Source organism: Salvelinus sp. IW2-2015, linkage group LG34, assembly GCF_002910315.2.
Source record: "Salvelinus sp. IW2-2015 linkage group LG34, ASM291031v2, whole genome shotgun sequence".
In the NCBI taxonomy this organism is placed as follows: Eukaryota; Metazoa; Chordata; class Actinopteri; order Salmoniformes; family Salmonidae; genus Salvelinus; species Salvelinus sp. IW2-2015.
Genome location: NC_036873.1, coordinates 2,012,745 through 2,025,530, shown reverse-complemented (window position 1 = coordinate 2,025,530; position 12,786 = coordinate 2,012,745). Strand labels below are relative to the sequence as shown.

Sequence of the window (12,786 nt, the reverse complement as noted above, 5' to 3'; positions counted from 1 at the left end):
TATACAAACCGCCACAGTATACACATCATCACACCCACACACACACACACACACACACCACACACAAACACACACACACACACACACAACAACACACACCACACACACACACACAAAACACATCACACACAATACACACACACATTAAGGCACTGAGGCAGACAAGATGCATATCTGAATCCTGGAGGGACTGGAGTGATGTTGTTGTTGTTGTTGTTGACTCACTAAGGTGCTCTCTGCTCAGCTAGTATCATCGTACCTTCCTACTTCCTACTTACGGGCCTCACTCTCAGTAAAGAAAATGTTGTTGTTGAAATGACGACCAACGCCTAACTAGCATAACGATTGCGTCCCAAATGGCACCCTGTTCCCTTGTTTGTGTCTCTCTCTCTAAAGAGGGAGTCTGCCTGGAGGATCCTTCACCTTGTCTGTCATACATGGACAGACATTAACACAAGCTCCCCAGGCACTGTGTTTGTGTCCCTGTGTATGTTTGTCTGTCTGTTTCTCTGTATGTGTGTGTGTGTCTATGTGTGTGTGAGTGTGTGGCTACTGTGGCAACACATGTTTGGCCGGGGATATTTCTCTTGCTGGTCACTCTGCCAGAGCTCTTGGCTGGCAGGCAACCACTGGGTGGGTGGGTGGTGGGTGTGTTGTTGTGTGTGTTTGTGTGTGTGTGTGTGCAGGCAGGCAGGCGACGACGACCGGGTGGGAGGAAGGGTGTTGGGGAAACCATACATATTTAATGAGCGAACAGACAAAGGCACGCACACACTTTTCAGCCCTGTTTCAAACTTATACTGAACTGAAATATAAACAATATCAAAGATTTTACTGAGTTACAGTTCATAAGGAAATCAGTCAATTGAAATAAATTCATTAGGCCCTAATCTATGGATTTCACATGACTGGGAATACAGATATGCATCTGTTGGTCACAGATACCTGAAATAAATAAAAGTTTGGGCGTGGATCAGAAAGCCAGTCAGTATCTGGTGTGATAACCATTTGCCTCATGCAGTGCGACACATCTCCTTCACATAGAGTTGATCAGGCTGTTCATTGTGGCCTGTGGAATATTGTCCCACTCCTCTTCAATGGCTGTGCGAAGTTGCTGGATATTGGCGGGAAGTTGAACACGCTATCGTACATGTCGATCCAGAGCATCCCAAACATGCTAAATGGTTGACATGTCTGGTGAGTATGCAGGCCATGGAAGAACTGGGACATTTTCAGCTTCCAGGAATTGTGCACAGTTCCTTGCGACACGGGGCATTGTATTATCATGCTGAAACATGAGGTGATGGCGGTGGATGAATGGCACAACAATGGGCCTCACGATCTCGTCACGGTATCTCTGTGCATTCAAATTGCCATTGATAAAATGGAATTGTATTCATTGTATCTAGTTTATGCCTGCCCAGGTAGCCTAGTGGTTAGATCGTTGGACTAGTAACCGAAAGGTTGCAAGATTGAATCCCCGAGCTGACAAGGTAAAAATCTGTCATTCTGCCCCTGAACAAGGCAGTTAACCCACTGTTCCTAGGCTGTCATTGAAAATAAGAATTTGTTCTTAACTGACTTGCCTAGTTAAATAAAGGTAAAATATATATATATATTCTTTTTAAATAACCTCACTGCCACCATGGGCCACTCTGACATCAGCAAAGCGATCGCCCATACACGTGGTCTGAGTTTGTGAGGCCGGTTGGACGTACTGCCAAATTCTCTAAAACGTCGTTAGAGGAGGCTTATAGTGGAGAAATTAACATTCAATTCCTTGCCAATTGCACGCTCCCTCAAAACTTAAGACATCTGTGGCATTGTGTTGTGGGACAACATTTCTAGGATCTTTTATTTCAGCTGATGAAACATGGGACCAACACTTTACATGTTGCGTTTATATTTTTGTTCGGTGTAGTTTATTTGTCATTATGTAATACGTAACCTCTGTGATCGTCTCTACAGTTTGTCCTGGAAGTGAGAACGGAGAAAAGTTTCTGCTACTCTGGGGAATCAGCCTGGGATCTCTCTCTCTCTGCGTCCCACGCACCCACGCACCCACCCACCCTCTCTCTCTCTCTCTCTCTCTCTGTTCCACCCTCTATCACTTGCTCTATTTCTTCTCTCTCTCTGTTCTCTCTGTGTTGTGTCCCTGTGGCCTCCCCATGCTGTCTAAACCCCGGCTCCAGCCTCTTCCTCTCCCCTGGGTCTCGTTTCCATAACTCTGGTCTTCACTAGTCCCTCTTAAGCCATCGCTCTGTACACTAACATCCACAAACAATGTCCGTTTTATCTCCCTGCTGTTGCTCTCTCTCTCTCTCTCTCTCTCCCCTCCCTCTCTTTGTCTCTCTCTCTATATACCCCTTACTACCTAAAGGGAATATGGTCCTTTTATAGCCTGGGCAGATTCCCTTGTATATTTTTCAAAGCATCTTTTCTGGTTTGACACTCATAGCTTTCAAGGGGGCCTTCAATTACTTTTGTGGCTTTTTTATTTTTCACTGTTTCCATCTTCAGAAAATAACCTTGTGTTTTGTGTGCTGACAATGAAAATAGACGACTATTCCCACCACTAATCCTTTTGTCACAGGAGACGCGCCAGTCTCTACAGATTTGAACAGCTCGTCTATGGGTAAAGAGGGACAGAAAGTGGTTGTGTTGGTGTGTGTGGGTGTATGGGTAAAGCTTACTGGGCGTGCATAGGGGAGAATCACAGTGTAGTTAGCACCTGAGGCTGTAATGCCAGGGTGTAGGAACAGTGCGCTTCGGCACACAGCGGAGTGGAGTTTAAGGGTGACATTTGGACAGTAAACAAGCGGCGCTGCGTTTGATTGACCATACCGGTTCAGCTACTCACCAAAACACTAGTTGGAATGCAATAGATCGGTGATGCAAGTGCCTTCACACTAAGTCATCAACTACTTTTTCACAATGTTTTTGCACCGTCAATATGGGGTGTTTGCTGGTGTTGCTGATCATGGCACCAGAGTGTGTGTATGCGTGTGTGGGTGTGGGTTTTCAACTGGCAGCATGTTTTGTGAGCAAAAAATACAAAAGACTGTAAAAACACCAGGAAATCAGCTCCAAGTGATTTTAATTGAAGAAATCTGTTCCCGAGTATTCCCACGCATAATAGAGATATATGTGATCGTATACAAATGTAAGCAAGGTTTGAAATGATTATGTTTTAGTCAAACATTATATCTGTTTGGGCTTCTTGTGGTCAATTTGCAGTCTACAAATTATGTCCCGGCCCCCCTGACCACCCGGTCCAGATTCTAGTTGCTGATCCCTAGTCTAGTTCCTACCTTATCCAGGTATGTATAACTCCAGGTCTTTCCATCGGCGAACACTCGGGACACAATCCTCCCTTGACCATCGTACTCCACCCTCTCTGTGGTGGGACCCCTCTGTAGGCTGGTCACCTGCCCCGTGCTGGAGTAGGTAAGGTTGACTGACAGCAGCTTACTGCTGGGGACCCACAGAGTAGGGTGGCCCTGGGTGTCATACACGATCTTCAGCAGGAACTTCCTGTGGTCGTCGTAGATCTTTTCTGTCCGGAGAGTTCGGTCGTAATCCACAGAGAGAAGGTTTCTGCCATTCACCTTTAGAGAAMAGAAGAAGGGTTGGACAGTTTTAACTTAAATATTGTACAAATCCAATAAAAAGGTTTGCAGTCTAAGGAGTAATGTTTATTAACAATACATTATTTCGACTTTATTCAGATGATTCGGACAGATTGCTGAACTTTTAAAACAAAAATCTAACAAACACACAGGAGAAATTGTGAAACTGTGAACTGAACCGGCTTTCAAAGTCAATTACCGACACAGAACCGCTATTTATCGCCTCGCAATGACTCCGCTGTTTGTTTAAACCGCTGTTTACCGTGATCGATTCTCAAGAGCGGCACTAAATTCATTTAAGGGATTTTTAGCATTCGATTAGCCGTTATTGTGAAGGGAGTTTCATTAAAGTGAGAGACTGGCTGGCGTGTGTTCAAACTCTTGCTTTTGACTGCTTTCATAAATTACCCCCCCCCCCCTAGGAATTCAGCGAGGTGGAGAGACCGAGAGAATGAGAAAGAGAGAGAAAGAAAGAAAAAGAGAGAACCAGAATGACAGAGAAAGAGAGCGAGAGAGAGAATAAGAATAATATTGTGGTGGTAACCATGCAGAATCTCTGTCTCAGTCTAGTGGGAGCCGAGACTCATTTGAAGATGACAGGGGCCCTCGGAATGCCGCCGAGACACACCGAGACACTAGCCAACAGAACGTGACCCCGGCCTCAATTTATTCCCCATAAGAAAGCATGTCACTTCCTGCTGGGATGGATGCCGTGGGGACACCCACCTWGCCTGCATGCCCGCACCCCCATCAGGTTTTCATGTTGCCAGCAAAATGAGGGAACGAGGAAAAAAAACGAGAGAAAAAACAGCAGAGGATAGGCCTTCATGTTTTTGTTGTTGTACGCGAAGGCCCCTGATTCCTCCTGGACATTCTTCRGTAATGAGACGAGGAGGCTGAGATCCAGACAGAAACGGGATGAGTCCCAAATGCCACCCTACTCTCTACATAGTGCACATACAGTGTCCCTATGGGTCTTGGTCAAAAGTAGTGCACTGTATAGGGAATAAGGTGCCATTTGGGACATACAGAGAGCAGTCTATGGAGAGAGAGATGAGGACAGACACTAGGAGGARGAGTGGTTAATACCTCGGAGACCAGCCCTCTTCTCTGACAGAGGCAACGGCTCAGAATATGCAACCCCACCAATAGATGTAGCAGGAAGTGTGTGTTTGTGTCGTTGTGTGTCCCATCCATGTGTGTGTCCCATTAGYTTTAGTTCACATACAGGAGGCATCAGATATGGGAATTAGGGAATTAACCCTTGAGAAGTCAGCAGGAAAACAAAACCTTTTCCTTTTGTTGGATAGATGGTAATGACTTTCAGATATTGTTTTTGATGTTGGAAGAGACAAAACATTCCGACAATATGGCATCGTCGTCCCTCACTAACCGCTGACAAACTGTCACTAATTTGAGCCGTTTAGATGGTGATAACGAGGAGACGGAAACGTTGACAATGAACCGAAGACTAYTTGATATGGAAAATAGTCTCACTCCTTTTCAGTGGTTAAATCCATATTGTAGTTAGTGACAAACCCCGACCAAGACCCGTCCTATATTGTAGCCGATGTTTGAATGATGTCGTGGTAAAAACGAGAAGGAAGTGGCAGCCAAAGATCTGACTAAATCACCTCCAAGAGAAGAGAGTGAAACCCCAACTGTTAAAATCCACATCAGAAACCCCTAGACAGGTAGTAATGATGTTTTAACCAGCTATGCCTGTTGGGAAGTGTGTGCAAGGTGCCAAGCTGTCACAGCAAACATTCTTTTTAAAGAAAGCCCCAACCTCCATATCTGCCTACAAAACAAAATGGCAGCTCCTCTTTAGCCTTATGCCTAAACCTAAATCAAGACCAAATACCTCATTTACCTCTTCGTATATTTTGATGATATAGCTATTTGACTTTGCGGCTTAAAACAAACAACAATCCAAATAAAATGGCCGCCACTCTCCTCTTCCTCCCGCCATCATCCTCCCTTCTCACCCTGAGCTTCCTTCCGAACACGATGACTTTCCCCCGGGTCTGCTCTTTGCGGAAGCGCCACTCCACCAGGTTCTGCCCGTTCTCCCCGGGCAGCGTCATGTTCCTCCGTGCCACCGTGGGGTTGGCAGCGCCCGCCAGGATGTGGGGCTCCGTCTGGTAGTGTGTGTCCATCCCGTTGGCATAGATCACCCTCAGAGAGTGGTCGTAGCCCACCTGGTAGCTGTTCCTTAGTTGGTCTGTGGTGGAGAGAAAGAGAGAAAGTCGAAAATGTTTTAGTTCGAGTCCTGAATGCTGATTGGCCGACAGCCGTGGTATATCAGACCGTATACCATGGGGACAACATTTTTAATCCTATAATTATGTTGGTAACCAGTTTATAATAGCAATAAGGCACCTCGGGGGTTTGTGGTACACTGCCAATATACCACGGCTAAGGGCTGTATCCAGGTACTCCACGTTGCGTCGTGCTTAAGAACAGCCTTTGTAATATTGTGGAATATTGGTCATATACCACACCCCCTCGGGCCTTATTGCTTAAATAAGCAACATCTGATTTCAGATTTGAGAACCCCATTCTCCCCTTCTGTTACATAAAGGATGGAAGATTCCTATGTTGGGCCTGCCTCTAACCCTGTTACAGGGGCTGAGTCACTGGCTTGCTGGTGCTCTTTCATGCCGTCCCTAGGAGGGGTGCGTCACTTGAGTGGGTTGAGTTACTGACGTGATCTTCCTGTCTGGGTTGGCGCCCCCCCTTGGTTTGTGCTGTGGTGGAGACCTTTGTGGGCTATACTCGGCCTTGTCTCAGGATTGTAAGTTGGTGGTTGAGGATTACCCTCTAGGGGCGGCGGGCTGTGCTTTGGCAAAGTGGGTGGGGTTATATCCTTCCTATTTTGGCCCTGTCCGGGGATTCTTCGGATGGGCCACAGTGTCTCCTGACCGCTCCTGTCTCAGCCTCCAGTATTTTGCTGCAGTAGTTTTGTCGGGGGGCTAGGGTCAGTTGGTTACCTGGAGTACTTCTCCTGTCTTATCCAGTGTCCTGTGTGAATTTTTAAGTATCTCTCTCTAATCTCTCGTTCTCTCTTTCTCTCTGAGAACCTGAGCCCTAGGACCATACGTCAGGACTACCGGCATGATGACACCTTGCTGTCCCCAGTCCGCCTGGCCTTCTGCTATTTCCAGTTTCAACTGTTCTGCCTGTGTTACGGAACCCCTACCTGTCCCAGACCTGCTGTTTTCAACTCTTAATGATCGCTATGAAAAGCCAACTGAGATTTATTCCTGATTATTATTTGACCATGCTTGTTATTTATGAACATTTTGAAAATCTTGGCTTTCTCTAATTTTCTCCTTCTCTCTTCTTTCTCTCGAGGACCTGAGCCCTAGGACCATACGTCGGGACTACCGGCCGTGGTGACTCCTTGCTGTCCCCAGTCCGCCTGGCCTTGCTGCTATTCAGTTTCAACTGTTTCTGCTGCGGTTATGGAACCCCTACCTGTTCCCAGACCTGCTGTTTTCAACTCTTAATGATCGCTATGAAAAGCCAACTGAGATTTATTCCTGATTATATTTGACCATGCTTGTCATTATTGGAAATTTTGAAAATCTTGGCTCTCTCTAATTTTCTCCTTCTCTCTTCTTTCTCTCGGAGGACCTGGGCCTAGGACCATGCGTCGGGACTGCCGCCCGTGGTGACTCCTTGCTGTCCCCAGTCCGCCTGGCCTTGCTGCTATTCCAGTTTCAGCTGTTCTGCCTGCGGTTATGGAACCGCTACCTGTCCCAGACCTGTTGTTTTTCAACTCTTATATGATCGGCTATGAAAAAGCCAACTGAAAATTATTCATGATTATTATATTGACCATGCTTGTCACTTATGAACATTTTTGAACATCTTGGCATAGTTCTGTTATAATCTCCACCCGCACAGCCAGAAAAGAGGACTGGCCACCCCTCATAGCCTGGTTCCTCTCTAGGTTTCTTCCTAGGTTTTGGCCTTTCTAGGGAGTTTTTCCTAGCCACCGTGCTTCTACACCTGCATTACTAGCTGTTTGGGTTTTAGGCTGGGTGTCTGTACAGCACTTCGAGATATTAGCTGATGTATGAAGGGCTATATAAAATAAAATTGATTGATTGATTGATAAACCCTCAAGGTTCCTCTCCTCTCCTCCTTTCTTCTCCTGTCATTTCGCTCCACTCCTTTCCTTTCCTCTCCTCTCCTCTCTTCCTCCTCATTTTATCTCCTCTCTCCTCTCCTGTCCTCTTCTCCTCTCCTCTGTCTACAAACAGACAGTTACTTTTGTATGATTAAGTATATTGATCTCTGAGCTGTCTTTAATTTGATGACCTCTTTAATAATGAAAGGGGATCAGGGATTAATGCCATTGTAATTGGTGAAGTCATTAATATTGTGTTGACTTTCGACTAATCAATGCTGTTGGTTTTATCAACGTGGCGCATTAATATTCATGACTGGTACTCACCAACGTTGAGACACACACACACCACACACACACACACACACACACACACAACCACACACACACACACACACACACACACACACACACACACACACCCACCACACACACACACCACACACACACACACACACACACACACACTCCTCCCTACCTCTACTTACCTGGACCAGTGTGTAGAAGGAGTCGATGGAGAGAGGTTAGTGGTGATGCTGACGTCCTCGTCGCGCGCCGGACGTCTCAATGTCCACCGTGATGGCCCCGGTCATGCCCCGTGCAGTTGTCACCACCCCGTAGGGAACGTCACGTTGGTTAGACGACCCTCACTGTCATAACTGGAGGGAATGGAGATAGATAGAAAAAAGAAAGAAAGAAAGAAAGGGGAAGAAGAGAAAGAGAGAGAGAGAGAGAGGAGAGAAGACAGAAGAGGGAGAGAAAGACAGAGAGAGAGGAGAGAAGACAGAGAGGAGGAGAGAGAGGGGAGAAGACAGAGAAGAGAGAGGAGACAGAGAGAGAGAGAGAAGAAGAGAGAGAGGAGAGAGAGGAGAGAGACAGAGAGAGGGGAGAGACAGAAGAGAGGAGAGAAGACGAGAGAGCGGAGAGAGAGGAGAGAAGACAGAGAGAGGGGGAGAGAGAGAGAGAGAGAGAGTAGAGTAAGGTAGAGAAGACAGAGAGAGAGGAGAGAGAGGAGAGAGACAGAGAGAGGGAGAGACAGAGAGAGAGGAGAGAAGACAGAGAGAGGAGAGAGAGAGAGAGAAGACAGACGAGAGGGGAGAGAGAGAGAGAAGAGAGAAGAAGAGAGAGAGATAGAGAAGACAGAAGAGAGGGGGAGAGAGGGAGAAGACAGAGAGAGGGGAGACAGAGAGAGAGGAGAAGAAGACAGAGAGAGGGAAGAGAGAAGAGGAGAGAAGACAGAGAGAGGAGAGAGGAGGGGAGACAGAGGGAGAGAGAGGGAGAAAAAATAGGAAAAATAAAGTTATATGGAATTGTTTTTTAGAATGTCATACCAAGAATATTTAGCTATTTGATTTTGAATTTTAAGACCCTTGAAGTATCCCCCCAAAAATCTATATTTGTTCTTTACTTCTATTAGCCCATACAAAACACATTGAATAACAGATTCACAACATGGAACAACAGATACTCCCACCCAAAATATCAAAAGGAAGTTTGTTTTGAAGTGTCTCTCCTATATCTGAGAGATATAAGAAAGATCAGAATTCTTTATTTTATTTACCCTGTATTTAAGAGTACAGTCAGACACTGTAGAACTGTAGTCAATTGATGTTGAATAGAGAGTTAGCAGGTAGCAGGTTGAGGGACGATGATGAATGGCTGCTGGTTTGTACGAGGGATAGGGGTCAGGTTTGGGTTCAGACTCAGAGGCAGTCTTTTGAAAGGGCTCTGTGGTAAAAGTTTGGGGCTATGGAAGCTGTAGTATGGTGGAAGACACTGCAAGAGAACAACCTGCCTGGCTAGCTGACTAGGCCTTTGCTGTCCCATATGGCTGGGAGTCTATTTTGGTACCTGGAGGGAGTGTCAGTGTGGTGTGTGTGTGTGTGTGTGGTGTGTGTTGGGTGTTTCTGAGCTAGCCTACTTCACATTTAGAGAGAGATGTAGTGACAGCCCTGTGTCTGCTGGTGTATGTCTGCTCTGGGAGAGTACAAAGCACTTTGTGGACCTCTCTCTGTCCACACTCTTCTCTCTTGCCCTCTCTCTGTTCTCCCACTCTCTTTCCCTCCATATTTTCCTCCATGGTGACAGTGGGTGTGGCTCCCAGATGAGCTCTCCTCCACACACACACACACACAACACACACACACACACACACACACACACACACACACACACACACACACACACACACACACACACACACACACACTGTATAATTTACAACTATTCCTCCATGTGTTGGAACGTGGTGCAAGTACAGTACAAGGTTGAAACGGGAACAGAAAGTTTTCTTATGAAGATTTCCCCTGAGTTGTGGGCGTTGTGTGTGTGTGTGTGTGACAGGGTTTGCTGAGCAGCATTGTTCAGCCCCTGCCTTACTGATACTGATCAGATGGAAGGCGAAAAGATGGCTGCTGGCTCTATAGTATACACACAGCCAATCACTAGAAAGATATAGGATGATGAAGGACATCTTCATGTTGTGAGAGTTAGGACTTAAGGACAAGGGACACTCACAGAAAGGGGACACTGACACTTCCTACACAGTCTTAGGGGACAACAGAGGGAGAGAGACTTCTCTTAAAGCAGCTTCTGAACACAACATGGGGCAGTCAGTTTATGAGTCAGATTGTCAGTCAGTCAGATAGTCAGTCAGCAGATGTCAGTCAGATAGTCGTCAGCAGATTGTCAGTCAGTCAGAACAGTCAGTCAGTCAGACAGTCAGATTGTCAGTCGATGTCAGTCATATAGTCAGTAGTCAGACAGTCAGTCAGGTCAGATAGTTCATTCAGATTGTCATCAGTTAGTCAGTCAGGCAGATGTCAGTCAGACAGTCAGTCAGTCAGACAGTCAGTCAGTCAGATAGTAATCAGGCAGATAGTCGTCATCAGTTTATCAGTCAGGTTTATCAGTCAGGCAGATTGTCAGTCAGGCAGATTTGTCAGTCAGGCAGATAGTCAGTCAGTTTATTCAGTCCAGATAGTCGTCGCAGTTCAGCAGTCAATAGTCAGTCAGGATGGGGCCCCAAGTCTTTGCTGGTCAGTAAGTCCCACTTACTCATAGAAGGTGGTCCATCCTATCTGTATGGTCTTGGTGGCGAGCAGCCCACTGTTGCCGTGGTAGGTGAACAGCACCAGCTCTTGTCCCTGGGCCGTCAGTGTCTTCAACCCGCCATTGGTCCCGATAGTCAGCCAGATCACCTGGTTGTCCGGGGCAACGATCCGCACCGGCATCCGGTTGGGGTCGCGGCGGATCCTCAAGGTGTTGCCACTACTATCYGTCACCGCTGTAACGTCCTCCTCGTTGCTATAGCTGAAGTTGTACTTGTAGTCACCGGTGACGAGAGACATGGTGAACTGGTGGGTTCCGTTGGAATCAAACACGTAGAGCTCCTGGGACGACGGCGAGGCCACCTCGAAGGAGCCCGGGCCGGAAACGGCGGCGCCCGACGGCGGTTGGTTGCGGCGGACGGCGCGGATGCGGATGTTGCCCAGGTCGGCCACGTAGAGCGTACCGTCGGGCGAGACRACAAGCGAGGAGGGCGAGTTGAGGCGGGCGTCTTTGGCGTAGCCGTCGCCCGTCTGGTAGCAGTCGCAGTTGGCGTCGTTCTTGCAGTCGCAGTCGGACAGAGCTCCGGCCAACGGCGTGATCTCGCCGTCCGTGGACACCTACATGTACATGTAAAGTTGAATCATTTAGCAGATGCTCTTATCCASAGMCACTTACAAYCAGTGCAACGAGGGTAAAAAACAATGMMATAACAATCATTGAAAGRTATTCAAAATAGGCGCCGTCCGCAAAAACAGTGCCAGCAAGAACGACAAATACAACAGTACGTTGTTCTTGGTCTTCCCCCCCCCTTCGTTTTGCATCTCATGACATGTTATTGTACTATATTATAATACTATATCACCTGGCGGATGCGGTGTATCTTCTTCTCATCAGTCTCGGCGATGTAGAGCACGCCACTGTAGGAGAGGGCGATGGCAGCAGCTCCCTCCAGCATGGTCTGCACCGCCCGCTTGCCCAGCGTGTATTCTATACCTGGCACCTGGCAGTGCATGGGACGTCCCGCCACGATGCGCACCTGTTGGKACACAGCAACAACASTAGTCAAAGAGGTGACCRGTATCTTGGCGAAGGCTTATTCAGCCCCAATGTGTCRGTGCATCCTTCCATCTCGCCTTACCCATCATGCATTGTTCCCACTACCAGCATGAACKTATTTGTGTATGTAATAGAAGTGYTCCTAWGYGGGAGTGTGATGGTCACCTGTCTGTTCTCAGTGATCTGCAGCACCACATTGTTGTCCAGGACATAGATGGAATTATCCATGGGGTTGATGGCCAGGGCTGTGGGCCACTCCAGACGAACCTACAGCAAAGGCAGAGATTAGATTCATTTAGGATCCTCATTATCAGGAATTATTAGGATCCTCATTATGACACATAACCAAAAAAGACATTACAGACCCAAAAACATGAACAATTTACATCCACTTAAAGGAGACAAAAAGATAAACCAGAACCTTTATTAGCCTCACGGGGTGAAAACTCTTCGCAAAAGTTCCGTAAAGATGACAGAAAAAACAACAACAAACACAGAACAATGAGATGTGAGTCTAGGCTGCTTTGCCACCCCCAGCCCCCTCTGCCTCCCCCTCCCCGAGTGTCTGGCCGTGACACTGATGAAGAAGGATCCTTTACTTCTCAGGACTTATACATTGTGTGCTTCGCTCTGATTCAATTTAAATCAGCCACTGGTCAATTTATTACATTTGAAGAACACACACACACACACACAACACACACACACACACACACACACACACACACACACACACAAACACACACACACACACACACACACACACACACACACACACACACACACACACACACCACACACAGGCCCACACACAGGCGCGCACACACACATGCAGGCCCACACTCACTTACGCATGCACACCCCGACACACACTCTGCGAAATGATGCGTTCCTCATCGCCTGAGGGAAGCA

At 47.1% G+C, this 12,786-nt stretch overlaps 1 protein-coding gene across 1 annotated transcript in view; it reads right to left on the bottom strand.

Annotated features, from left to right (window-relative positions):
- The window catches only part of LOC111958355 (teneurin-3), a gene marked incomplete at its 5' end in the record, with an annotated part of 80,464 nt that overhangs the window by 6,503 nt on the left and 61,175 nt on the right, over positions 1-12,786 (bottom strand). The window contains 9 exon segments of the mRNA XM_070437240.1: positions 3,312-3,608; positions 5,618-5,853; positions 8,246-8,287; positions 8,290-8,320; positions 8,322-8,380; positions 8,383-8,426; positions 10,825-11,435; positions 11,681-11,854; positions 12,040-12,141. Coding sequence (XP_070293341.1) covers positions 3,312-3,608; positions 5,618-5,853; positions 8,246-8,287; positions 8,290-8,320; positions 8,322-8,380; positions 8,383-8,426; positions 10,825-11,435; positions 11,681-11,854; positions 12,040-12,141 — 1,596 coding nt within the window.